This window comes from Perissodus microlepis, chromosome 4 (assembly GCF_051167445.1).
Source record: "Perissodus microlepis isolate ML-2025 ecotype Zambia chromosome 4, ASM5116744v1, whole genome shotgun sequence".
NCBI classification, from domain to species: domain Eukaryota; kingdom Metazoa; phylum Chordata; class Actinopteri; order Cichliformes; family Cichlidae; genus Perissodus; species Perissodus microlepis.
In genome coordinates this window covers 5,776,411-5,802,083 of record NC_140464.1, presented here as the reverse complement: position 1 = coordinate 5,802,083, position 25,673 = coordinate 5,776,411, and the positions used below count along the sequence as shown (strand labels likewise).

Genomic DNA, 25,673 nt, shown 5'->3' with positions numbered 1-25,673 from the left:
GGATTTTGTCTAATCCACACAAGGTCAAAAGTATACATACAGACAAACATACATACAACCCACTAATATTTTGCTAAACTTTACTTAGCAAGTTGGACCTCAACCAGATGCTTTTGGTAGCCATCAACAAGCTACTGGAATAATTCTGGCTTGATATTTGACCACTATTCTTGGCAGAATTTGTGAAAGTTTCCAGGCTTTTAAACAGACGAGGTCGTGGCTTTTGATTGAATGTAAGGGACTCAACTTTTATGCATTTTATGTTAAAAAAGGGAAGTTTAAAGAAGTATAAGCTATAACCCTGCCCCTTCTTATTGTTAAATAAATGACTGCAACATTCGTCTTCCTTTCAACAAAACTTATGGCCTACATATATCGAGATGTAAATCACACCAATGCATTAATATGTATACAAGCTATACAGCTCATTCATATATACATACATCGACCTATATCTACACAAACATATGTACTCATAGATGTAGTCACGCACAAAATCACTTATGTAGAGTCAATGTTTCGACTCTTTATTCCAGAATGAATAAATTAAGACGGTAAGTAACAGCCCACTGCTGACTCAAAGCAGAACTTTTTGGCAGTTTTGCTGGTCCCTAAGTAATTCCATGGAGGAAATACATCTGCAAATATTTTAGAGAAACAATCGTTGCGTGCCAGTCAGTCTGGGAGGGGATATATGGCTGTTTCCAAACAATTTGAAGTTTATTATTTTACAGAGAAATATTATTCACAAGTGGAAAACATTAAAATATTCACAGTTATGAAGCTTTCCATGAATCAGGAGTTAGTCACTGAGTGGACCATGAACTCTTCTATACACTAAAGTTTTCTAGAGACAAATCTGAGGAGAGTTAAAGCTTAACTGAAACTGGGTCATACAGCAGGACAGTAGTCCCAATGCAGCAGCAAATCTATCACCGAATGGCTGAAAAAGAAAGGAATCAAGGTGTTGCAGTGGCCCAGACAAAGGCCAGACCTCAATCTGATTAAAATGCTAAAGCGTAAACAAATCTGGCAATCCTCACTGAACTGAAAAGAAGAGTGAGCCAAAATCCCTCCATAATCATGTGCAAGGCTGATAAAGTCACACAGGAATTTTTACAGGTACTATTAAGATACTTCTGCCGTGGAAAATGCACATTTTCCATACAGAAGAATATACGTAGAAAGTAGAAAAAACAAAATCCAACTCTGATCAATTTGCGTGCATGTAACAAAAGATGGTGAAAGATGGTGCAGTAACTGTTCGAATAGCTGACTATTTAGTAAACCTAAGAAAAAGAAGCGGTTTGCTGTTGGATGTAAAAAAATTCTCACGTTGTCACACGTTATACTAAATTGAATATTTGAGGGGGGGTATGCTAATATTTGGTATTTTTATGAAATTATGCGAGCAAAGGTACTTATTGTTGCATCAATAAGTAGTGAAAAAAACAGCAACCATTCATAACTATCAAATAAAGCATAGGTAAAAGAAAGAAATTAATTAAACTGGTTAAAAAACGTATTTGTTAAATATATGTTTTGAGCCTGAAGAACATCATTCTGATTCGATGCCATATTCATTTTATTCAATTTGGCCGCAATTGTAGGTTTTTAAGATACTGGGTCACCCGAGGACGTTAAAAATATAATTTTTGCAGCCATTTGTCTTTGCGTTCCTATTGGTTGCCCTCAAACGACGACCCTTGTGATCTTCTTCTGATTGGTGAAATTTCAACAGGACTTTCCGGGCGGAAAAGAAGTCGAGCTGTGATTGGACAATCCGTCTGCCTAAGCTGTTTGGTACAAACGGATAACATCTTCGAGTCACTGCAGGGCGCCGTCGCTGCTGCATGTCTTGTTTACGGTGAGGTCAGTTCGCTACGCTGCTGTCCAGCTTATCATTTCAGGTAAGTTTCTTTAATCCTGTTTAGCTGCTATAACAATTTGCGGCTAAACTACGAACAGAAGTTTAGCTCCCCGATAAAAAATGGTCGAACCTTTGGAGATGACAGTTCTTTGGCTACGACTATTGCCTGGTGCCGTAACTGACTGCTGTACACTGTGAATATCGGCGTCAGCCAAGGCATGCATTGTTGGCAGAGTAGTCTTAAGGCTCTACTTCAGATAAAACGCAGTATATTTTACGACAACCATTTCAGTGGTTGAGTCAAGATTTGCTGTGGTTTTCGTTCGTTGGCTCATAAATAAAAGTTTGAATGTGAAGCTGTGATTTCCAGCAAGTAGACCTCACCCAATTTTGATGGAACAGCCGTTTCCATTCGATTAAAAGCGCTGACTGGATTCCTTCGTGATGGAATAGCAATAAAACTACGGTGCATTTCCCTTTTACTGCTTTCTTGTTTCTATCAACTTATGTTAGATCTAAGCTTAGACAACTTTTCTCTAACGGACTCGAGGCGCAAGTGAAAGGATACGGAATGCCAACCACAATGACTGGCATAGATTGGGAGCTGAAATTCAAAGGTTGAGAACCGAGGGTTTGCCTCCAATTGTACTTTTTATTATAATATTAATTGCATCGTTGCAATTTTAACTATTATAATTGGCGTTTATCAATTTTAAAATTATGTACTGTGAGCAAACGTTTATTTGCACGTCTCGCCAATGCCGCACTTAAAATCTAATTATTTCTGCGTCATAACTAAGCATAAAATTACTACGAGAAATTAATCTTTTTTTCACCACGTTGATAGGAATTTTTCTAATGCACAATAATCAATTATTGTTTTCAGTGATTGCTGTATTGTATTAACGTTAACTATATTATTTGTACTTGCGCCTATCTACGTTTTGTTGCTTTTATTTAATCATTTAGTAGGCTATAATATCAAATATCCAAAATTTCTGTTTAACTGTGTGTTTTCCTGGCTTTATATGATATTAAATCTAGACTTCTGCTGTGATGCTATGTTATTGCCAGACATTTTGTGTATATATTCTAAAAACTTATGTTATTATTTTTTATTTTTTCAATTGCAGAATAAAGTCCCATCTCAGAGTTTAGCAAAGTAAGTGAAAAATCCATTTCAAGACTTACTTTCAGATGCTGATGTGCTGTTTTGGTGCCCCGCATGTTTGTTTTATTTTCCATTGTTGTTATTTACAGAGAAGGCCAGACAAGGAGAGGGAAAAAGAGAGCGAGAGAGCAAGGGGATGTTGACTTATCCCTCTGACTCACTCACTCAGATAGTTTGTCCAATGGATGAAGATGCTATCCCCCCAAACCCTTTCTGTAGTGCACCTCCCCACAGTGAACCTGCACCACCTTTCCTCTCCCTTTCCTCCATCACTCCCAGGTATAGTTGTCCTGGCACCTCTTGCTTTATTTTGCTCGTTGTATAATTTCCCCTTCTTGCATTAGGGCACTTTTTTTTTTTCTTTATGAAAGAATGACTTTATGATCTGTAGACACATAGTGGGATTACGCAGATTGAAATTATGACAGATTCCTTTAATATCTTTAAATGTTCACAATTTTAGTTACTAATAGTGTTAATGTTCATCTTATATGTGGCATTTAAGGGGCTTCTATACAGCGATGCATTTTGCAGATTTGAGTATCCTGATGTTTTTTAATCCAAGTGTCTTCAGCTGCCACCTGGGATAAATGGCGCAATCTGCCTAACCTGAGGGGTGTAGTATGAATCAAGAGCAATGGGTTAAGCTTCCAGTCAGAGTCTTCAATGTCACGAAGTTGGTTCTTTTTTTTTTTTTCTTTTTTTCTAGCCAGAGCAGGTTATGATCAGAGTTGTAGTTTAAAATTTCACAGATTCAAAGTGCGATATAGATTAACTGATGAAGGATTGCATCTTACACAAGTAACCTGTTGAACCTTACCTGCTAATACCATCTAATAAAGCCATGCAAAACCTGCCCATACTCTTGACTGAATAAAAAAATTTCACTCGGATGAGGTGATAGTTTAAAGTGATATCCATATCACCTTCATCAGGATATGGGTCTGAATCAGATCTAAACACATTGAGCAGAATTCTAATGCACTGTTGCAGCACTGTTGAGCGGAAAAGTAAATATAATAAACCATTCATTCACAAGATTATTGATTTTTTTTTTTTTGTCTCATTTTTTACAGCAATACCACTGCCTTTTGTCATTTTATATGTACTTTATATCATCATTTTTATATTTGTGTGAAAAAAGGTTGATCAAAATACATCAAAAGCCTTCTTTTATGCGAGCTTGCACAGACCGTGAAGCGCGAACCTTGGGTTAACAGACCGTTAACCCAACACAACACAGTTGTGATGCCTGTTGTTTCAGCCTTAAGTTTTAGGTTTTGTCAAGGCAGCTAATGCAAAGAGAGCCTGGCTATAATGTTGAACTTGCTTTGTCGCACCCTAAAGTGCAGACAACCACTAGTGTTTAGCTTTAAATAGCCTCTCCAGACAGCAGGTGGATCTGTGGAAGCTTGCAGGTAGACGAGCTTAGGTGGGATTATCTGTGTTTTTATACGTATTTAAATGGCAGAATCTGTTAACCTGGTTTGGTGTAAAATTTGTTTAGGATGTTGAACTTTAATTGTCAGATGGCCTTGTAGCTATCATATTTATGCAGGCTGGATTTCGCATCTTTTCTATTCCCGTTACACTGCATGTCTTTCATCATAACTTGGATAAATGGGTTTCTTTTCTTTTTTTTTCTTGTTTTATCCTTTCACAGCCGTCCACATGATGGAATATCTGGCCACAGAAGGAGTGGTCGCATTCAAGGCATCCGAGCTCAGACTCCTAAAAAACAAAGTAACACAGACAGTCAAGCGGCTCAGAGACCGACTAAACAGAATCCGTCCCCCACAAAGAGACAAAGAGAGAGTGGGATTATGGTAGGACTCTTACATAAAGTCTTTTTGATGGTCTTAGGTAATGAAATAAATCACAGTTAACACACCATTTCTCTCATTTATAGGTGCAAGTGGCACAATCTAAGCAGTCGAGAGTGGAAGGAACAGATGCACACGACAGCCAAAACAAGGTAACTGTCTGATTCTCCGAGATACGTTTTCTTATCACATAGCTCTGTAAGGAATAGATTAAAAGACAAACTGAGACAGCCTGTCTGCATGTCCTCGGTTATATTTTTTTCAGTGTCTAATCTCTGCATGCAGACGCTGTACAGTAGACCTGTACAGTGAACGGGGTGTGAGGGTTAATTGAGCGATTTAATCCTCCTTCACGGTCTGCTGCATCCGACATAGACAAGCAATCGAGTGTTATAATGTGACCTAATACTGTGCAGACCGCAGATTTTTAATGTAACAATGTTTTCGTTGCAGAAGAGTATTTGTATTACAATTAAATCCAGAGCCAACACTTATAACTAAATAGGTTACTGAGCTACCAAACTTGGTATCAGCTGTTTACAACCGATTTTGTCTCACCAAATTTTTAAAAATGAGCTTCTCTTAATTTTAATCTACGCAGTGTGATTTTATTTTATTTTTTTAATGAAATATGAAGGGAAAACTGGGGAGGAAGGAGGGACATGAGACCCTATTATTTCTTATAGTTATGGAAAATTAGCGGGAAAAAGTTTTCCCTCTATAAGGAGCAGCATTTAAATGTTAGCTTGTCAGTATAAATGCTCAGCCAAGCACACCTTAATGTTTATAAATTATTTCTTAAATATTTATGTTCTTATTTTGCAGGATGGATTTGATTTTGGCTTTACAGCAGAATGGCAAAATAGGTAAGTGTGACTGATGATTTTTCACAGTATGTATAGTGCATAGCCATTTAGTAGTCTTGATTTAGGCCTTCTTTTCTATCTTTTACATCTTCATTAAGTGAATAATAAAATATTTGTAGTTCAGTAGTTTAGCGATTGTAATCAAAATCTTTCAGTATGGATCAAGGCGTTTTCCGATTCCCCCTCTCGGAAAATCACTGATGACATGGATAATGAAATGCATTTATCTCTACTGTAGAAATCTCTATTTCTGTGATTTATTATGTTATTATATTTGGATATTATACAATTCCTGACTTTCTCTGGAAATCAAAATTGACTTTTTTTTTTTGTTTGTCATAGACAAAAGGACCAAAAACTCCCAGAGCAGAATTTAAATCCGTCTCCAGGAGAAAATGTTGTTAAACTGTTGGATGAAAATGTCCCAGAGTGTCTTGATGCTGCCAAATCTGACATGGATACATGTGGGGATGTGGCTGCTGGACACACTGTTGAAAATGCATATTCCCCAAAGGGATGGGTGATCGGCCCGTTGTTTCAGTCGTTCAAGTCAAAGATGGCCAGTTTCACAGAGATAGTCATGAGTCCTGTTAAACTTTTCCGAGCCAGCAGTCCTCCACCGTCAGTGGACCATTCTGACAGACTCGATGAGCTAAAGGCTGATGGAACAGCTGATGTTGAGCGCTCAGAGCCAAGCAGTACGCTTCATCCTGAAGGACAAAGTGAAAATGACAATCAGCACTGCAAAGCTGATCAAAACGAGCTCACTAATGTAGGAGATGCACAAAACACACAAACTGTTTCTCCTAAATATTCTAAAAAATTAGATTTTGATGAGGATTCAACAACAGGTTCAGAAATCGTTGATGAATTTGCAGTACACCAGAAGGAAAAGACCTCACCTGCCTCAGTGCCTTTGCCACACTGCCCCTCACAACTTGGTGTTTCAGAGTCTGTTGGCTCCTCTGTCGTTTTACGGTCCTCTGCCAGTGTAAGTGCCTCTTGTGAATCCAGGTCAAAGATGTGCATTGCTTTGGTGGACCAGAAATTCAAGACTTCTGATCGTCTAAAACCACTTTCCAGAAAATGTGCAGGAAATAGATCTGGCTTGAAGAGGGTTGACTTCAAGGAAGAGTCTGACCCAGAGGTCAGTAAGAAGCAGCTTTCTTACCAGAGGCTGGACTCAGGTGACACTGAAAAAATGCTGTCTTCATCTTTCTCAGTTTCTTACCCTCAGCCTGGCATGGACTGTTTTCAGCCCGATGGTGATGAAAAGAAGGAGACTGAAGAAAGCTGCCGCTTGGTTCAAGAAAGCCTCCAAAAGAGTCTCGATGACAGTGTTAATAAAAGGACTCTGAGGTCCACTTTAGATCTGCAACAACAGGAGTGGCGGCTAAATCAGGATAAGTGTTCAGTTTCTGGTTTTGTGAGAGAAAAGAGAGGGTTGAAACTGAACTGTCATTCCCAAGACTCTGTAAAGAGAAAAAGACTGACACCAGATACACATACAAAAGTTACACAAAAGCAAGAGTTATCAAACACAGCTTCAGGGAGAGAAGAAATCGAGTTAATAAATGAAGAAGCACCGAAGCTTGGAAGACAGAGACAGTCTGTTTTTGTGTCAACAAGAACGACTAGGAAAGGAAAATCTGGTCAAGAAATGCTTGGTACAATCAATGAAGCTGTGTTGCACTCGCAAACTGAAAGTTCCCCTGATGCTATGTTGGTTTGTTCACTGGATAAAAGCACTGGTGTGGCAGAAGACAACCACATGAGCTGCAGAATCAAAGCAAGCTCTGCTACTTCATGCAAAAGGCAGAACAGAACAGTTATTAGTAATTCTGATGTAAATATTGATGCCAGTATGGATCTTGAAACTACTGTAGCAATCACTTCTACAAACCAAGATGAGCTGTCGTCCAAAGCGCTTGTCCGTCCTTGTATAAAGCAGCTCCAGAATACAAGTAAGTGCAGGAATATTAACAAGAAGCCACAGAAACGGAAATCGCCAAATCAGATAAGTTCAGTGACAGAATCAGACAGCCCTTTGGTGTCTACCTCATCGGTACTGTCAGTGGGCCTAATGGAATTCGTGCCTAAGGATTTTAATACCTCTCAACATGCTGAAAAAGGAAAGGACTTGATAAGAGGGCTGAGCCAGCTGTCCAAGAGACCCAAAAAGGGTCTTAGAGGTGCTACTCAATCATGTGTATCAAGTAGGACTCTAGAGACACAGCAATGTGTCATCAACCTTCAAGAGAGTCAGTCTAAAGAAAGTAAAAGTAAAAACTCAACGGAGACTGTATATTTTGAAATGACTCCCTTTGAAAGTAATTTCCACCCCCTTCCTTCACCTTCACAACTACATGTGGACTCTCCTTTAAATAATGATATTAATAATAGGCACGCTCAGAAGAAACTAAAGAGTTCAGCTTCTGTGGCAGAAGAAATATTTCACACGGACTCTGAAGTTTTTAATGATGGGGGTGTCAGTCTCTCTAGGCTAAGGTCTAGCACAAGAAGAACTAACATAAAGCCCAGGCAAGCAGATAACCAAAGGAGAAAATGCCGAGTTCTGCACAGTAGGACACACAAAAGTGAAGAGGTGACAAACTCTGTCACAATGGATGATGTAAATCTAGCAACGTCAGGTGCACGCTCATCAGAAAACGGCTTCTCACACCGCTTGTTACGCAGCTACTCTTGCCCAGAGATCCTCTGCCTCCATCCCCATGACACAACTTGGACCTCACCACATCCCAGCAGGACTCTCACATCACACCAGTCCTCCCACAGTCCTTCTGTCTCTCAGGCGCAGAAATCCCTGCGGCGGGCTCGACGACACACAGTCTGTAGCGTGGAGGTGGAGAGGGAGATCGCCCCCCTGTGTCTTCGTAAAGAGGTGTACCCATCTAGAAGATCTACCCTGTACGACCCCGTCACTCATCACCTGTCTCCTAGTATTGCACTTTCCCCCAGCACCTCCATCTCTGCTCTTGCTTCCTGCTTCCTTTCGAGCCCCCTGGCTTTCCTTTCTAAGAGGTTTGACAGCAAAGGAGTTGCTGGCAGTCTCAGCACTTGTAGCCATGTTTCCGCTCCCTCCTCCGCTTCATCTCTTACATCCCCATTAAGCTCCTCCACATGGCACCATTCAAGAACAGATTCCTCTGGTGCTGCCATGGATTCTAGCAGCAGGTAACATTCTTCGTTAAAGTCTGTAGTATGCTCGGAGGTATTAATGCCAAGCTAATATTAACTCTCAATTTCTCTGAAGTGGGAATCCATTGGAGTGTGAGACTGAGAGGAGACAACAGAGTGAGGAGGAGGATGATGGCGAGGAGACAAGTTCTTCCAGTCAGGAGTTTGAAGATGGCGGGCTAAGAGAGGAAAAGGCTCACTCTGATTCTGAACTTAAGGTACACGTTATTTAAAATAAGGTGACGGGGTATTTACAGATGTGTACAGTACAATTTACAGTTTGTTAGTTGCCACTTTCAGCCATACTTTTCTGAAATCACTGCTGTTATTTGTGCTTTATTGTATTTTTAAATAATCGTTAATCTCTTTGTTTATCTCAACAGATGGTGCAAAAGCATGAGGAACGAAGAAAGGTGTCTTCTATCAGAATTCGGAAAACTTTACCCAAGCCTCAAAATAACCTCACACCCATGGGGCTGCCCAAACCCATCAGGTATGTGCTCTATATAAATAGGTATCAGGTTTTATTTCACTGTTTCAAGCATCACTAGGCATCAGTTATGTTACACGCAACAATACACAAAATTCACTGTTCGGTTCTATACTTTGGTGTCACGGTTCGATATTTTTTTCGATACAAAAAAATGTTCATGCCTTTTTAATTTGTCATTTATTAAAATTATAAATATATATTTTAACTCAAAAGTACAGTTTTTAAATTTAATGTTGCTGAAACAACAAAATAATAATAATAAAAAAAATCTATCTGATCGAGAAATCACTCATCGCTGTTAACAAGTTACCGCGGATCGCCCCGTGCATGGGGCTGGACGGCGTCAACACGTTAACAAGCTAACTGCGCTAACGCACTAGTTCCCACAAATTGAGCATTGCGTGGCACATCCGACATACTGTTTTACTTTTGTCCATGACGCGCTTACCATCAGGGTCACATGAAAACCAAGATGGTTCCAAACGCCAGATCTGAATGAGGGTGGGGGAGGTTCAATTTCGGGTAGCGTTGAGGTAGTTGCCATGTTGCAACGAGCTTAGCTTCTGTCTTGCTAGCTTGCGCTGCGCTCAGTGGATCTGCACTCCACAGTGCAGCCTAGGCGGAGTAGTCGAACGCAGATCCACTGAGCGCTCAACACAGACAGCATCGTCAGAAGAAAAGTTGATAAAATAAATAAAAAATTTTGTATTGTCGATACATATGCGTACCAAACCGAAAGCACTGTATCGAACGGTTCAATATCGATACGAGTATTGTTGCACCCCTAGTATATATGTATGTATGTGTGTATGTATATGTGTATATCTTCAACCCTAACCCATATACACAGTGTGTGTGTGTGTGTGTGTGTGTGTGTGTGTGTGTGTGTATATATACATACACAATGTGTATATATATTTTTTAGTTACATGGTGCTATTTATTAAACATGTTGATTAAGACACTAACAAATGTAATATTTTGCCAGCATTTTTCTTTTGTTACGTTGTGCATTTTTACACTTGAAGGATGGAAGCTAACTGTAGGCACAAAAAGCTCAGATGATGATTTTTTTTTTTTTTGCAAGCTTTGATTTCAATTAGCATGTAGCGTGTATCTTGATTTAAGTTTGTATCTTGACTTAAGTATATGTGTGAGAAAGTGTACTTGAAGTAAAACTTGCAGCGAAAGGGGGAGCTTGCTATAAACGAGCAGTATGTAATAATGAGTGAAATGAGACTGGGGTAAATGCATCGCAATTTTCATTTTATTAATTGTATCCTATCTTTTTAATATATCAGAATCAGAGAGACTTTTTTAATCCCAGAGGGATTTATTAATCGCAGAAGAAAATTGATATATATTGGTAAATTCAGGATCTATGGTTTGCTTCAAAATCAAAAAAACATTGATTTCTCCTAGCTCCAGTTCAGTTGGGGCAAAAAAGTAGGACAGATTCTGACTGATCTACCACTGAAAGGAAATTTATGTCAGTGCATTTCAGTACATGTGAGTTTTCTATTGATGTCTCTTTGATCAATAGAGATGCTCCAGCAGTGGTTTGTCTTTTTGTTCTGTTACATTACAGGCTGAAAAAGAAGGAGTTCAGTTTGGAAGAAATTTACACCAACAAGAATTTCAGCAAACCCCCTGAAAGGTAAGTTTGAGAGAAGCAACCATTGTTCCCTTAATTATTCCGTTTCTGAATATGTCTGCTTCACGTCTTATCGCCACTCTTTTCCTTAAGGCAAAGATAAGATTCTGCTGTGGTCCTATTCACAGCCTACAGGCAGCTTTGCAGACTGCTGTCTATTTGTAGCAGCTGTTTACTGTCACCAGGATGCAGGATCTGCAGCTCTGGGCTACGCTTGCTTGTCCTGTTGTTGGTGCTTGCTTGCCGTGGAGAAGAAGGAAGTTATAACAAATAAATGGCTGAAGTCAAACAGAGAGTTTAAAAACAGTCAAATTTAGGGCTGTTAGATATAACGATATATATCGGATGGCGATATTAAAACATCTATCGTTTCATTTTACGCTATCGTTTGTTTCGTTGAGTCGCAAAATAAACTGTTTACGGCAATATTTTTTCATCGTTTTGATGGTCACTGTAGTGGCTATATTAATTAAAGTTCTCTCTTTCTTTTATATTTAATATAACCACACTACGGACGGACAAGCGCCCGTTTTTATGCGTTGTCGTTAGCAACAGCGACGGTAAAACCATCGCGTGTCCGCTTGTTTATTTTCCACATTAACCTTTCACAATAAAGCTCAAGATCCTGTTGAGACTTTTCAAAATGAACTGAATCGCATGAAAGAGTATGCAGAGTGTTTACGGATGAGAAGCAAAAAAGAGCCGTCAGGTGCTAAAAAATAAACCTTAGACTCAAACGTTAGAACAGGCTTTTCCTCGCAGCACGCAGTGTAATAAATACTCACAAAGAAAACGGCGGCCGTTACAACTTATGTCTAAAAATGTATCGTTTCATGCATCGGTTAAAACACTCGACTCCAGGTACACGACGCCGAGCTAGAAAAACTTCACGCAAGTCGAGCTGCACGAGATTCACAGAATTTACAGAAAATGTTACATTTTTGTGATTTCTGTCGTTATTGGGATGATAAATGTCTTATATCGGGATATGAGATGTTGGTCATATTGCACAGCCCTAGTCAAATTTGTACTTCTCCTCAGACTTTCATATTCTTTGTGTATTGCCTGATATTTGAAATATCACTATCAATCTTGTATAAACTTGCTGCATTAATCAAATCCTGCTTGGGACACAGTATAGTTTAGTAAAGAAGCTTAGTCTAACCAGAGGGTGGCACCACAGGAAAAATCATATAATCTAAATCAGCTGAATCATTCTATTAGAAATGAAAAGGTGTGGTGAGTGTGTTTGTGTGTGTAATCAATTTTCTGCTGCTTTACCTCAGTGACCTGACTGGAATTTTTCACTTGCATTTCAGCCGATTGGAAACCATATTTGAGGAGGTGCCTCTCAATCGCAGGAATGGCTCTGAGTCCTGGTTTGGTCAGAGGCGTGTGAAACGATTTTTAGAGTTCCTGGAGGTCGGCGAGGTCAGAAAACCAAAGAAGCCACTTGTCGGAGTGAGTAAAGCAGGTATTTCCACTTCCAGGACCCGACGAGGGGGCTTCCTTAAAGACGAACCGTCCCTCAGCGTGCAGGATGTGGACTCGCTGCTCTGTGCGAAGCTGGATCAGCTCAATTTGTGGTTGATTCATGATCAGAAAGACAGCTGACCGATGCCTCTCAGGTGACTGTTTTGGCAGCCATTAAAAACCAGATAATACTGTCTATATAAATATTTCAACATGAAGATTGAGTGTGCCAGCAACTCTTTTTGTCAACACGGTCTGTATAAATGTTGTGGTGGCAAGTTCTAAATGAAGAATGTTTATTCTGTAGCGTTTGTAGCCTGAAAGTTGAAGAACAGTACATGATAGCGCCGTTAAAAGTATTGCCTCATAAACGTGGTTAAGAATGTGTACAGTAAGTCGTTTTTCAATCATTGCCGTCGCTGTCCCTTCTTCCTTTTAGTTACGATCCGTCCATGATGGATGAAAACTGTTAGCATCAGAAAAAAAATCAACAATATGAAAAGCCAAACTCCCTGTCAGGGTGACTCAGTGCCATTCACTTACAGTAACTGTGTGTTTGATAAGTGATAATGCACGTTGTGTCTGATTTCTCCAAGTGCTTTTGGGCCATTTGAGGTGTAACTTTAAAAAACAAACAAACCTGAGATTTAAATTTTTATGTTTAGAGGGAAAGGAGATTGAAGTGTCACAGTTTTAAGAAAATTGAAAGCCTGAAATCATAACCTCAAAGGAAGAATGGGTTACGTTTTTACACCAGAGATGTAAAGAGCGAGTCTTAGGTGCAAATGTCAGTGAGGAGGTGCAGCAAAACCCAACGCATAAATGCGATCAATTTGTATTTTGTTTTGTTTCTGTCTGTCTGGGTGATAGGTGATAATATGGTTCTCGACTTAAATCGCCAGCATTTATATAGTTCTTAATTATTCGTGTCAGTCTGTGGGGTCTGTGATATGATGAAATTGATCCAGCCTTAAAATTTCTTGTAAATTTATGAATTTAATCTTTGGTGTTCTTGTGGATTACGACTTCCTCGCTAGCCTATTCACCGAGAATGGCCCTAATACACAGAATCCTAATCAGCTGTCTGTTTTTGGAAGAAAGCAGTCAATCACCTTAGATGTTGTGACCTTACCACATCATTGTAAGTGGTTATATAGGCAGCTATTTTTTATTTTTTTTTAAATGAACTAAATGCCGAATACAATATACTCTTCAAGGTGCCAGGTGGAGATTCATAGTCACTGGACTCGGTTTCACAACCACATTTTGTACAATCAGTCGTCTACATGTAGTTTGGACTGCATACATCATTGTACTCAGCTCAGGGCAGAGCCTCAGTGAAATGTTTGTGTTTGTGATTTCATAACTGTGGAGGTTTCTTTTGTATTAAATGTGCCATAAAGACAATATGACTCTCCGGTAAGCATTTCTAATGATTACTGGAAGTGTCCACTGCTGTTTTTCCGTGGTGTTTATATTTGCATTGCAAGTATTAACTTGTTATTAAACAGCCTATATGTGTTTATTATATATTTGCCAAATGTTAATGGGGTTGCCTTAACTGTAAAAATGTGTTTAAATAGGTGTTTTGTCTGCACATTTGTAATCATTGGTGGGGTTTTTTTTGGTTTTTTTATCTGTGCGTGTTAAAATGTTTCCAGCAACTCAGAGCACAAAAGTCATTTTATTATAAAATTGTTTAATGTTTGTATAAAAGTGCAGCATATATACATTTGACATTAATAAAGCGAATACAGTAACAATGCAATAATGCCAATGTGGTACACCAAGAGCAGGACCTCATAATGTCCTGATGAAACACTGCCACGATCACTGCCACACATTTTATCTCCGGTAGAGACTCAATCCTGAAGTTATTCTTTGCTATAATTGAGTGACTTGTTGATTGATTCATTAACTTTCTTAATATCTGTAGTTATCTACAGTAAGAAAGTTAAAGTGTAATGGAGAGTATTAAAGTTTGGATAATTACTGGAGCGTAACAGGTGTAATCTTTGATTTATAATGTATATGTGTAATATTGTGTCATGTTCTGTAACTATAGGCAATGCTGGATTTTTACATTTGCAGTTGGAATTGTCCACATGTCCATATAATGTCAAATAAATATTACAGCATATAACAAACAGTTTTAATACATTTAATACGATTTTCAGCTGTGTTTGTTCTTGTAAAGGCTGATTAGAACGCATTCAGCACAAGCTAAACAAATTCAGTATTTTTAAGGTTATTGTAACTTTTAGTTACTCCATAGCTTCAGTGATATAGTTGATCAGAATCTTTAAAGACACTCCCCTGGATGTGCTCCACTGAGGTTTGTCAATCAAAGCCCAGGTTTGATAGGACCAGCACCAGTAATACCAGTGTCAAAGACGCTGACACCAGGATGGAAACCCATGTCACGATGGAGATGATGCTCCATTTTTTGGCCTGTCTTAAATACTTTGCAGCTCTCCTTTCTCTTGTCCGCTTGGCTTTCTCAGCTTTGTCAGCATTCTCAGCCTGGTGAAGTAAAGATGTGACAATACTTTTGATTTAAAGATCATGCCAAACAAACATGATGAATGACTAGTATATAGTTGTAAAGAGATGTAGCAGATAAGGTGTTTGTTAAATATAAACATGCTTATCCTCATAACAAAGTTTTCAAATGCTGGTTTGCTGCAGGTTGCCTGCCTGCAGAGAAAATAACTTACCTTTACAGAATAAATCAAGGCTGGGACTCCGAAGCAGGAGAACCCGCAGATGATACTAGAGATGGCCAGCTTCCTGTGGTACTTGTCACTGCAGCAGGACGCAGCAGAGTCCTCACCGACACAGATTACTTGATTGCCAGTGTCCTCAGGTTGTTGAACACCTGTTCCTGGTACAGAGTTCAGCGGGAGCGCTTCCTCTATCGGTGCATCTAACTGACATGACTCTGACATCACTGCAAAATATGCCGTCAAGTTAGAGAAAGTTTAAACTCAAAGACAAGACGTGGTAAGCTGTGCGATACAACTTTAAGCCATGTAAAGATTCTGTGTGCACAACAGCACTGGAAGGATAAGTTAATGGTTTCAGTGGCTGCTTGATAAGAATGTTTGTTTAAAGGATAAAAAGGAGTTTTAAGGAACTGGTTTCATTCTATCTGCTGGTTTCACCCTGCTTAGGTAAATGTTTATTTTGTTATTGCTCTGGCTTTTTGACTTATACATCACACTGCATTAATAGTCATACAGAACAGTCCAAATAATCATCAAAGGGTTTTATGTATTAATTCTTTTAGCTATATTGTCCTTAATTTTTCAAATCAGTCTTTCCTTTGTGAAACTGGAGCGCTCGGGGTGAACTGTTGTTTCATGAACAGCCTGACCATGTGGCTTGTGTTACGATGAGTTGGCTTGGGGCAGCTTTAATAATTAATTTCCTACAAGACTACAAAATCCCACTTAAGAATTTTATATGAAATGCCTTCTGCATGTCTAAACATCCCTCTCCATGACCACCTCTTCCCTGGGAATACCGAGGCATTCCCAAGCCAGATGAGAAATATAATCTCTCCAGTGTATCCTGGAGCTGCCTCCACCCACTGGGACATATCCCAAACATTTCAGCTAGTAGACAGTCCCTCCTGAATGATTGAGCTTCTCACTTCATCACTACAGGAGAGCTCAGATAAAATTCAAAAAGGAAGAAGGCTCATTTTGGGCACTACCCACTGGTGTGTCCAAAGCTGAATAATAAGCTGTAATAATAACACAAGTCAATTCATGGGGGTAGATTTCATGTAGCCCGTGCACATCTCTAACTACTTTGGTGAACTCAGCCACAGTAGTGAATGAGCCATCCCTCTTGTTCCCAGACTCTCTTTCCTCTAAGCAAAATTGGGATATAGGACATTAAAAGTACTCCTTCTACTTTCTCACCATATGCTCAGTTGAGGTTCTCCTGTCCATGCTCTGACCAAACTCCCCCCACGCCCAAGTTTCTCCTTAAGCTATTGATAGAGCTGCACTGGCTTGGCATGCTGGCACTCATTATCTGCCTCCTGAGTCCCACAAACCAATCAGATTCGACCCTTCTTCAGCTTGACAGCTCTCTTCACCTCCATCTGATTTGGGGTTTCCCCCCCAAAAGGCCACAACCACCTTATGGCCACAGCTCCATCAGCAAAGAAGGAGCAGAACAGTATCTATTTAGACTTAATGCCTCCAGCCTCCTTTGAAATTTCTGCTGGAGGTTTGAATTGAGGACTTTGTGGAACCAGGTGCTCCCAGCACCTCCCAGCACCTCCCAGCACCCTCTTGCTATATGTTCGTGTACACCAGGTTAGTCCAGCATCCTTTCCCACCATCAAATCAGCACCGCTCCTCTCTTCACCCTAGTCTAAACATGTTCTGCAAAATATGCAAAATTTGTAGTGTATTTTCTTAAGTGCGTGTGAGAATTTTTTGGGGAAGTGGGTATTTTCACAGGAAATAAAAAGTATCCCGTGAAAGGTGTAACATGAAGAGGATGATAGGTATCGATGTTCCCTGTTACCTAAAAACAAAACAAAAGAAAAACACTCCCTTCTCTCTAAAACCAAAAACTTGAAAAACTTGATTGGCTGGTGCAATCAAGAAAATGAATCAGCTGAGTGTTGGACTGTAATATTACACAGTGCTGTGAATGATTTGTAATAAACAGCAACTAAATTATGGCCTGTATCTTCAAATGTAGTGAAATACTACAGTAAATATGAGTTGATTGAGAAGGTTTTAAATAAAGTACAAACCTGATTTCTTCGGTCTGATGTCACTCCTTCAGTGAAGCAAAGGTTGTCTGGTTTCTTTTTAGGGTGATATCAAAGTCTTGATGAGATGATAAGCAAGTAGGTGCTCTCCTCCTTCTGTAACCTGATGTGTCTTCTTTTAAAACGTGTCAGTTGAAGTTTAAAAATTTCCACAAATGGTCATTCAAACACCGTTCACCTGGTTGTAGGACGACGACATAAACCTGTGTTTCTACCATGTACGTTTCTGAATGACAGGACTGTGCACGAGGAATGAAGCTGCGCCTGATAAAGACTGTAACTGGTTGAATCTGAAGGTGGCACCAGAGGAAAGGTTGTGTTATCTGAATCAGCTCGATCTAAATTGCTTTATAATAAGTAGGAAAATAAGTGTGTCATTCATAATATAGTCTGTACTATATTACCTTACCCCTGACTGGAACCTGCCACTTGTGTTTCAACATGCTGGATATTCGAGGTGCATGAATGGTTCTGATTTGGCCAGAGGTCGTGACATTTTGAGGTAGTTCCTCGAAGTCGGTCTAGTTTGTGTTACCAGGTTTAATAAATCTGCACAAACAGATTTCTGGTGACTGGTACGTTTATATTAAATCATAAAATGTTTTTGTTTAGGTTTTCTCATCACACCATAGTAAACAGGAAATGGAACAGCTGAGCAGGAGGGGCGCAAACCTTGTGCCAAGCATCAGCAGGAGCTCGGTGTTCAAGATGGATGCATCATGTGGGGTTCCAGAGTCATTGTTCCACCCCAGGATGAACACAGATGATTGCAGTGCTGCACGAGGCTCATCCAGGCATTTCTTTAATAAAATCGTTGCCAGATCATTAGTGTGGTGCCCGGGAATGCAGAGCTCTTTGGAGGAAAAGGTAAAAGGTAAAAGTTTCAGAGAAACCAAATACAGGCACCACCTCCAATCCATCCATGGGAGTGGTCTAGCCATTCATGGTCCAGACTCCACCTAGGTTTTGCTGGCCAATATATGGGTCACATAATGGGTCCAGTCCCTACTGACGGACTCCCGGGAATCTTGGATTGCATGGACTGGCTTTTCCTGTTCCAATTTCTGATTACACCTCACACAACCACAGGCATGAACCCCAGATAAATTGTTGACGAGGAGAAAGTCCTCCTTCGCCCAAATGTGGGAGCCAAAGTCACCCAACCACATGGGTGGCCTCTCCAAACGCCCTGATAGACTGAACTATTAAAAGAATGTGGTCAGTACAAGTAACACTATACATTTAAAAAAAAAACTTTGTCAAATGATAATGAGATACTGTAAAACTATTAAAATATTTTGTTTTGTACGCACAAATACTTCAATCAAATCAAAGCATAAAAAAATCTGTCATTTTATTAGAAAACAGCTTGTGTTAATGCTTGTATAAAAGTACAACATGTATATATATACATTTGACATTAATGAAGTAAATATTGTAACAATGCAATAATCCCATGGCAACGTTTTTTTAATGAGTGCATGTTAAAATGTTTCAACTGGATGAAGACCATAAAAGTTTCCTCATTTTATTATAAAATTGTTTGTTAATGTTTGTATAAAAGTGCAGCATATATATATATATACATTTGACATTAATAAAATAAAATAGCAAGAACAGGACCTCATAATGTCCTGATAAAGCACTGCCCCGATCACTGCCTCGCATTTTATCTCCAGTAGAGACTCAATCCTAAAGTCACAAGTTGCTTCATTTTAAAGTGACTTGTTGATTGATTGATTAACTTATGTAGCATCTGTAGTCATCTACAGTAAGAAAGTTAAAGTATAACTGTAAGAATATTAAGGATCGAGTCTTTACGGGAGCAGCTTTACATTTAAGTAGCTTTATATTATTATTATATAACAGCTTTAGTCTTCAATCTATAATATATACATGTACGTTCGTATAGTCTACGGGTCAACAGATGGTTTAATAAATATCACAGCATATAACAAAAACAGTTGTTAGACATTTAATACTATTTTCAAAGATGTTTGTTCTTTGTGTAAAAACTAAAGGAGCTAGAAAAGTATAAATTAGGACAGCACCCATTTCAGCGTAAGAAAAACCAAGACAGCCTTTTTCCATTTAATGTAACCTGTAGTTTCTCCACAGCTTTGGTGTTCGTAGCCATTGATTCAGCAGCTTCCTGCTCTCCACTGTCCGTCTCCATAAACATCAGCAGAGACACTCCTCTGGCTGTTCTCCTTTGAGGTTGATCAGTCAATCAAAGTGGCGAGATATGAGCCCAGTGCCAGCAGCAATGGAGCTGACACTAGAACGGAAACCCACGTCACGATGGAGATGATGCCCCATTTTTTGGCCTGTCTTAAATACTCTGGAGCTCTCCTGTCTGTCGTCGGCTTGGCCTTCTCAGCTTTTTCAGCATCCTCAGCCTGTTAAAGTAAACACACGACAATATTTTTCATTTAAAGATGAAATCAAAAAGAAGAAGCATTTTATTTCAGTTTCTCTTATTCTAAGGGAACATAATAATTGAATATGTAGATCTGAGGAGATGTGAAGGTTAAGATGTTTCTCATTAATGAGCTGTGTGTAAGTGGAAGCTGTGTTTTTGCTGCACACTCTGATGCTGTTCTCATAGGATTGGAAACAATTCCAGAGTGCACATTATGAATACACGCGTGCAAGTTTATATTCTTCTGATTAATCTCACTATCGTATCATTCAAATTGCAATCTGTTTAGTTCTTGCAATGAGAAGAAATTTTATACTTAAATAATAATTTTGGAGGAATTTGAGTTGCGGCAGCCTCAAATAACTTCCGCAGAACATTGCTTTTCTTACAACATGAGGATCATACCCTCATTCACTGCACTGTGCCTGGTTTAGGGCAAGTTTTTTAACACACCTGTGCGAACAGGTGATTGTAGAGCTGAAAAACCCTTTTAAATTGAAGAAGAGCTGCATGAAGAAATCTGGTTTCCAACAGGAATTACTTGCCCTTGTCTTGTGTCAGATAAGATTTGACTAAAGCATCCCAAACCAGCCATGGCAGTTAATCTAAGTATGGTTATTCTCATAAGAGACGCCTTCATGTACTCAGAACGTGACTTAAAATAAAGTACCTTGACAGAATAAATCAAAGCTGGGACTCCGCAGCAGGAAAACCCGCAGATGATGCTACAGACGGCCAGTTTCCTGTGGTACTTGTCATTGCAGCAGGATGCAGTAGAGTCCTCACAGATTACTTGACTGCAGGTTTCCTCAGGTTGTTGAAGACCTGTTCCTGTTACAGTAGTCAGTGGAAGACTTTCGACGTTGTTTAGATAGTTCTGGGATGACTCTGACATCTCTGCAAAATATGATGTAAAGTTAGAGAAAGTTTGACCCAAAAGACAAAAAACAAACATCTCAAACATGCTTAAACATTTTGTGTGCACAGAAACACTGAAAGGACAGTTTGATGGCTGCTTGATAGACATGTTTGATTTTTCAAGATAAAAGCAACTTTAAGGAACTAGTTTGTTTTCAAAGGACAAACCCTGCTCGGGTAAAGCGGTTTTCTCCACCACTGAACAAAACAATTTTGATTCAGATTCAAAAGAATTTAAAATAAATGTTTCCCACAGGTTTAAACACGCTCTGCAAAAAAATGTAGTGTATTCTTGAGAATGTGAGTGAGGACTGGGTATTTCCATAAGAAACAGAAAGTATATTTTGAAGAATGTTGCAATACAGTGAGCAGCGTGCGTAACAGTGTTCCCCTGTTACTAAAAAATAAAAAAATAAAGTAATAGCTTGAAAAACTAGCTTGGTGGGCAGGTTGTTACGGCAAGTTGAAGCCTGAAATGTTACTTATCTAGCCTCTGATTTAAAAGAGCCGGGCGGACAACGCCTACCTGCATGTTTTGGTAAGAGATGTGAAAACGTATGAGCCGAGTGTAATATTACACATGCAGGGCTGTGAATCATTTGTAGTGAAGAGGGAGAAAACTCCGTCCTCCACCCTTCACATGAAGTGGAATACAACAGTAAACATGAGGCGATTAAGTAAGCTTTGATCAAACACTGCTGTACACCAAAATCTTAAAGGTGGTTCTACAAGGCAAACAGAGTATTAACAACTAGGGAGATAAGATTTTTTTAATCACTATGACAACCACTTAGCCCGCATTCAAAGGCTGAAATCAAGTACAAACCTGAGCAAGTTTTAAAAGGCAGTGTCCTGAATCCACTCCTCAGTCTGATCTTTGTTCAAAGTTTGTCCGGCTTCTTCTCAGAGTGATATCAAAGCCTTGTTGAGATGGTCAGCAGGTCATTTCCAACTCGAGCTGCCTTCCTTTAATATGTGAAGATTTCAGTTAAATATTTACAAATGGACATCCAAAGAGCGCTACTGTGATTGTAGAGAGACGACATAAACCTGATCTGTTCCTGTTCTACAAAAGCTGTTGAATGACAGGAAAAATAGCCTTTAGTGAAACTCTGTTTGTGACTTCCACTCCCATTTCCCCTTTACTGCCCTGCCCTCTTTCCCCCCCGTCTCCACTCCCACTCATAAAATTTGTCAGCTTGTTATTACCTCACAGTGTTGCGTTAGTTCTCATATTTTATTTCAGTTTAGATTTTCCTTTCTCTTCCTCAGTAGTCGCACTGATACATAATGCACAGACTTACAACTGTTTCTTATTTCATACCAGATTCCAGAAGAGCTGAGAAAGGTGTGTCAGAACTTGTAATGCCTTCAGGTAAACCTGAGATTCCAGTCTGCTATCTATTTTTAAATTGCCCTTTCCTCTGATTGTACACTTGATATTCTTTCTGCTCATCACAGCAGAATCAATCACTTTTAACACACCCTGCTTTTTTCCAGTCTCCTGACCCCCCTCTACTCTCTGACCTTCGCATAAGATACATTCACACTCTTAAACTCAGACACTGATGCAACCTGAGAGCATTTTTCCAACATTGACCCCACCCACTGTACACAAATACGGCTGTTCCCTGAGACTAAAAAACCTGCCGTGACGTTACAATCAGGGTGCTGTTTGTTCTGTGTCATAGTGCCAGGCATTTCAAAAAAAAAAAGACTGCCAATATGTTACAACGGGGTGATCGTGGCTCAAGAGTTGGGAGTTCGTCTTGTAACCTGAAGGTTGCCGGTTCGAGCCCCGGCTCGGACAGTTTCTGTCGTTGTGTCCTTGGGCAAGACACTTCACCCGTTGCCTACTGGTGGTGGTCAGAGGGCCCGGTGGCGCCAGTGTCCAGCAGCCTCGCCTCTGTCAGTGCGCCCCAGGGTGGCTGTGGCTACAATGTAGCTTGCCATCACCAGTGTGTGTGAATGGGTGGATGACTGGTTGTGTAAAGCACTTTGGGGTCCTTAGGGACTAGTAAAGCGCTATACAAATACAGGCCATTTACCAATTACTACAGTTAATGTAATGACCCTTTCATATCTCTAAATATAGCAATGACAGCTGGCTGTTTCAAAGCAATAAAATTGGTTTACGGAGCTGTAATTGAGCAAACCTAGACTGGGGAGAGATCATTGAATAAAATATTCAAATGAAAGTATACAAACAAACTCCAATAAAGTTTTATGACATAAAATTTTTCTGGTAAATTCTGTCCTGTTAAAAGAAAAATCTCTGCTGTGTCTAGGAGCGGAGAAACAAAAACATACAAGTGACGCAGTTATTCGCACTGCCCTACATCCACAAATAGCTTCTGGCAGGAATATGCAATTCTGTAACACAAATAATGGAAAACAGCCAGAATCTGGAGACAAGTAAAGGTACCCCACAGAAACATTTAAACACCTTGAACTGTTTATTCTTCAAATTTGAAAGATCTACGTAAGTAAACTGGATCAACTAAAGCGGAGAAGATACATAAGATAAACACTGCTGTTATATGTAAACAGTAACAAAGTCAGAGTAGCCTTTTTATGATTTTTGCCATCAGCAGGGGGTATGTGATTTCTTCTAATTTTAAAGGTAATTAAGGCAGGATGCAGGGTTCAGGACAAGCAGCCTATAAGTCTGCTGCAAAATAGCAGTGAGCAAATATCCTGTAGTGGCTGAGTAATACCAGAAGAATGTGACTGGTAAGTTTCTTCTCCAGGTGAATCATTTAAACCACCTGTGACCTGTTACTGCCCACATTCCTTGACCTTTCCTGCATTAACAATACGACTGCAACTGTGTGCGATAAAACAACATATGTTTTGTAGATGCACAGTTACAGTTCTGTGCAATAAAAATGTTTAGGTGCAAGTTGTACAGTAAATATATTTACATTCTCCCCAAAAACTGCAATAAAATGGTGACATATATTATTAAAAATAGTTTGAACCCTATGAGATCTAACTAATTACCTATGGTAATGAATCTAAACCTTAGCCTTTGCTATCTGAATATATCATTCTCATTAATTATTTATTTATTTTTGACACTAGGGCCGGGGTCAAACTCAGTTTTACTCATTGCAACTAATTTTACAGAGGTCTAGGCTGATTATCAGAGCATTCAAAGTCTTAACAGTTCCACGTCTTCACTTGAACCCATCCTCACACCCCTTTTTTTGTACTTTTAGCTGTTTATATAAGGGCATTTCAACCACTGTAAACACACTGTGACAGTCTGGTATTTTTCCTGCCTTACTTAAATCTTGCTAAACCACATTTAAAGAAAAACAGTCTAAACCTGTCTGTTATTAATAACTGCAGACACATAACTAATCTTACATTACTTTGTAGAATTTTAAGGGAAAAAAACCAGCCACGAGTTACCACTGACACTACACTATGAAGATTTCTAATGATTTCTGCAATGTTGTAACTACAGAGGTGGGCAGGCCAATGGAGGGTGGGACTTTGGTGTTTGTCTTGGGAATTTTAGCTCATGTGTCATACCCCATGACAATTACGGATTAACTTACACCAGTTACCATGGTCACTTGATTAACAATCACAATACGTGGTTGTTAATTGAGTGTGTCATAAGCGTGTGTCATCAACTATGCTCCTGACACAGCGCTCCCAGTCTGCTGACTGACACACTATCAGTTTCATTGATGTTGATAACAGTATGGCTAAAACCGGCTTCAGTTTAACTTTGATCAGAAAGCGGTCCTGACCACTGGAGTCTCACAGATGCTGACCTCATTTTGGAGATTTCCTGGGCCACATCATGAACATTGTTAGAATCTGATTTATCACCACAGAAATATAATAAAGATTCAGCGGTTATCATGTAACTAAATAACTCATCCATGTATCTCTAGTTTGCTGGATGATTGCAATGCACTGCTTACAGGAATCTTAAGAAACTACCTTGAACAACTAAAGCCACAGCTTGCAAAATTATAGGTAAATATTTAACTATGTAACTACTATAATTATTTATTTATAATTGAAAAAATATATTTATCTATATGTACTTCTGCATCCAAAGTTTTATAAATCACTTTCCATCCTGTATTAAAACTTTTAAAGTTTTAATACTGGATTTTATATTTCAGTGGCTCTCTGGCATGCTCATAAAAATGATGAACTATGAACCCAGGTCTTTACGAACACTAGACACGCTTTGGCTTCAACATTTTTACTGGTCTACTGCTGGTTAGTTTCTTATTGAATTTCTATTTCTTTATCAGTTTAACTTCTGTGCTTCACATAAAGCATGTCTTTCTTACATCCGCAGGTTGAATTATATTAGGATTACAAATGTCCTTTTTGATAAAGCATATAGTTAGGGCTGGATCAGGTGACCCTGATTCTTGCCTTAGAATTGGCTTAGGCTTCCAATGATGCATTACTGTTTCTTCTTCACTGTGTGTTTACACACCTGCATTTAATTCTGCATTTAATCATTAGTTAATATTAAACTCTGGATCTCCTCCACAGTCTGTCTTTTGTCCTGTTTCTCTTCCCTCACCCCCAATCTGTCACAGCAGATGGTCACCCCTCCCCAAACCTAGTTCTGCTAGAGGTTTCTTCTTGTTAAAAGGGACTTTTCCCTTCTCACTGTTGCCAAGTGTTTGGTGAAAGGGGGTCATTTGATTGATGGGATTTTCTCTGTGTTATTGTAAGTTCATTACCTTGCAGTATAAAGTACCTTGAGGCAACTGTTATTATATTTGGCACTACATAAATGAAATTGAATTAAATCAATTTTACAAAGTGTCACAGCTATAATGTTTGTGGTAGTCTGAGTATCTTGACTTGACTTGAATACCAGTAAAACAGGAGTAAATACAGCAGAGCACAGGTGGGTTTGCAAGATAAACAACTGGAACTCAAGAATTAACTGGTTAATAAACTGGTTGGAAAACCATTCGTAGTTAAGCAAATGGTCCTTA

At 39.2% G+C, this 25,673-nt stretch overlaps 2 protein-coding genes and 1 long non-coding RNA gene across 3 annotated transcripts; 1 reads left to right on the top strand and 2 right to left on the bottom strand.

Annotated features, from left to right (window-relative positions):
- The first annotated feature begins 1,782 nt into the window (after positions 1–1,782).
- prr14 (proline rich 14) lies at positions 1,783–14,550 on the top strand. The gene is made up of 11 exons (XM_084925245.1): positions 1,783–1,910; positions 3,004–3,032; positions 3,131–3,320; positions 4,705–4,867; positions 4,951–5,016; positions 5,690–5,730; positions 6,073–8,925; positions 9,005–9,146; positions 9,312–9,421; positions 11,009–11,077; positions 12,394–14,550. Exons 3-11 carry the CDS (start codon positions 3,178–3,180, stop codon positions 12,686–12,688), a joined length of 3,882 nt encoding a protein of 1,293 aa, XP_084781371.1. The 5' UTR covers positions 1,783–1,910; positions 3,004–3,032; positions 3,131–3,177; the 3' UTR covers positions 12,689–14,550.
- Positions 14,551–14,691: 141 nt separating this feature from the next.
- Positions 14,692–17,568, bottom strand: LOC146388134 (uncharacterized). The gene is made up of 3 exons (XR_014800026.1): positions 17,328–17,568; positions 15,265–15,497; positions 14,692–15,070 (listed from the first exon to the last, which is right to left on the bottom strand). It is a non-coding gene; the product is annotated as an uncharacterized LOC146388134 (long non-coding RNA).
- Positions 17,569–18,699: 1,131 nt separating this feature from the next.
- On the bottom strand, positions 18,700–21,756 carry LOC146388133 (transmembrane protein 265-like). Its single transcript, XM_084925244.1, has 3 exons — positions 21,512–21,756; positions 20,438–20,664; positions 18,700–19,744 (listed from the first exon to the last, which is right to left on the bottom strand). The coding sequence occupies exons 2-3, from the start codon at positions 20,660–20,662 to the stop codon at positions 19,568–19,570; spliced, it is 402 nt and encodes a 133-aa protein (XP_084781370.1). The 5' UTR covers positions 20,663–20,664; positions 21,512–21,756; the 3' UTR covers positions 18,700–19,567.
- Between the last annotated feature and the right edge of the window lie 3,917 nt (positions 21,757–25,673).

Coding starts and splice junctions, on each gene's coding strand:
- LOC146388133 (XM_084925244.1), bottom strand. CDS start 20,662: ATGTCAGAGTCATCCCAGAACTATCTAAACAACGTCGAAAGTCTTCCA. Junction 19,745..20,437: donor CTTTGATTTATTCTGTCAAG/GTACTTTATTTT, acceptor TTACTTTAACAG/GCTGAGGATGCTGAAAAAGC.
- prr14 (XM_084925245.1), top strand. CDS start 3,178: ATGTTGACTTATCCCTCTGACTCACTCACTCAGATAGTTTGTCCAATG. Junction 4,868..4,950: donor AAAGAGAGAGTGGGATTATG/GTAGGACTCTTA, acceptor TCTCATTTATAG/GTGCAAGTGGCACAATCTAA. Junction 5,731..6,072: donor ACAGCAGAATGGCAAAATAG/GTAAGTGTGACT, acceptor TGTTTGTCATAG/ACAAAAGGACCAAAAACTCC.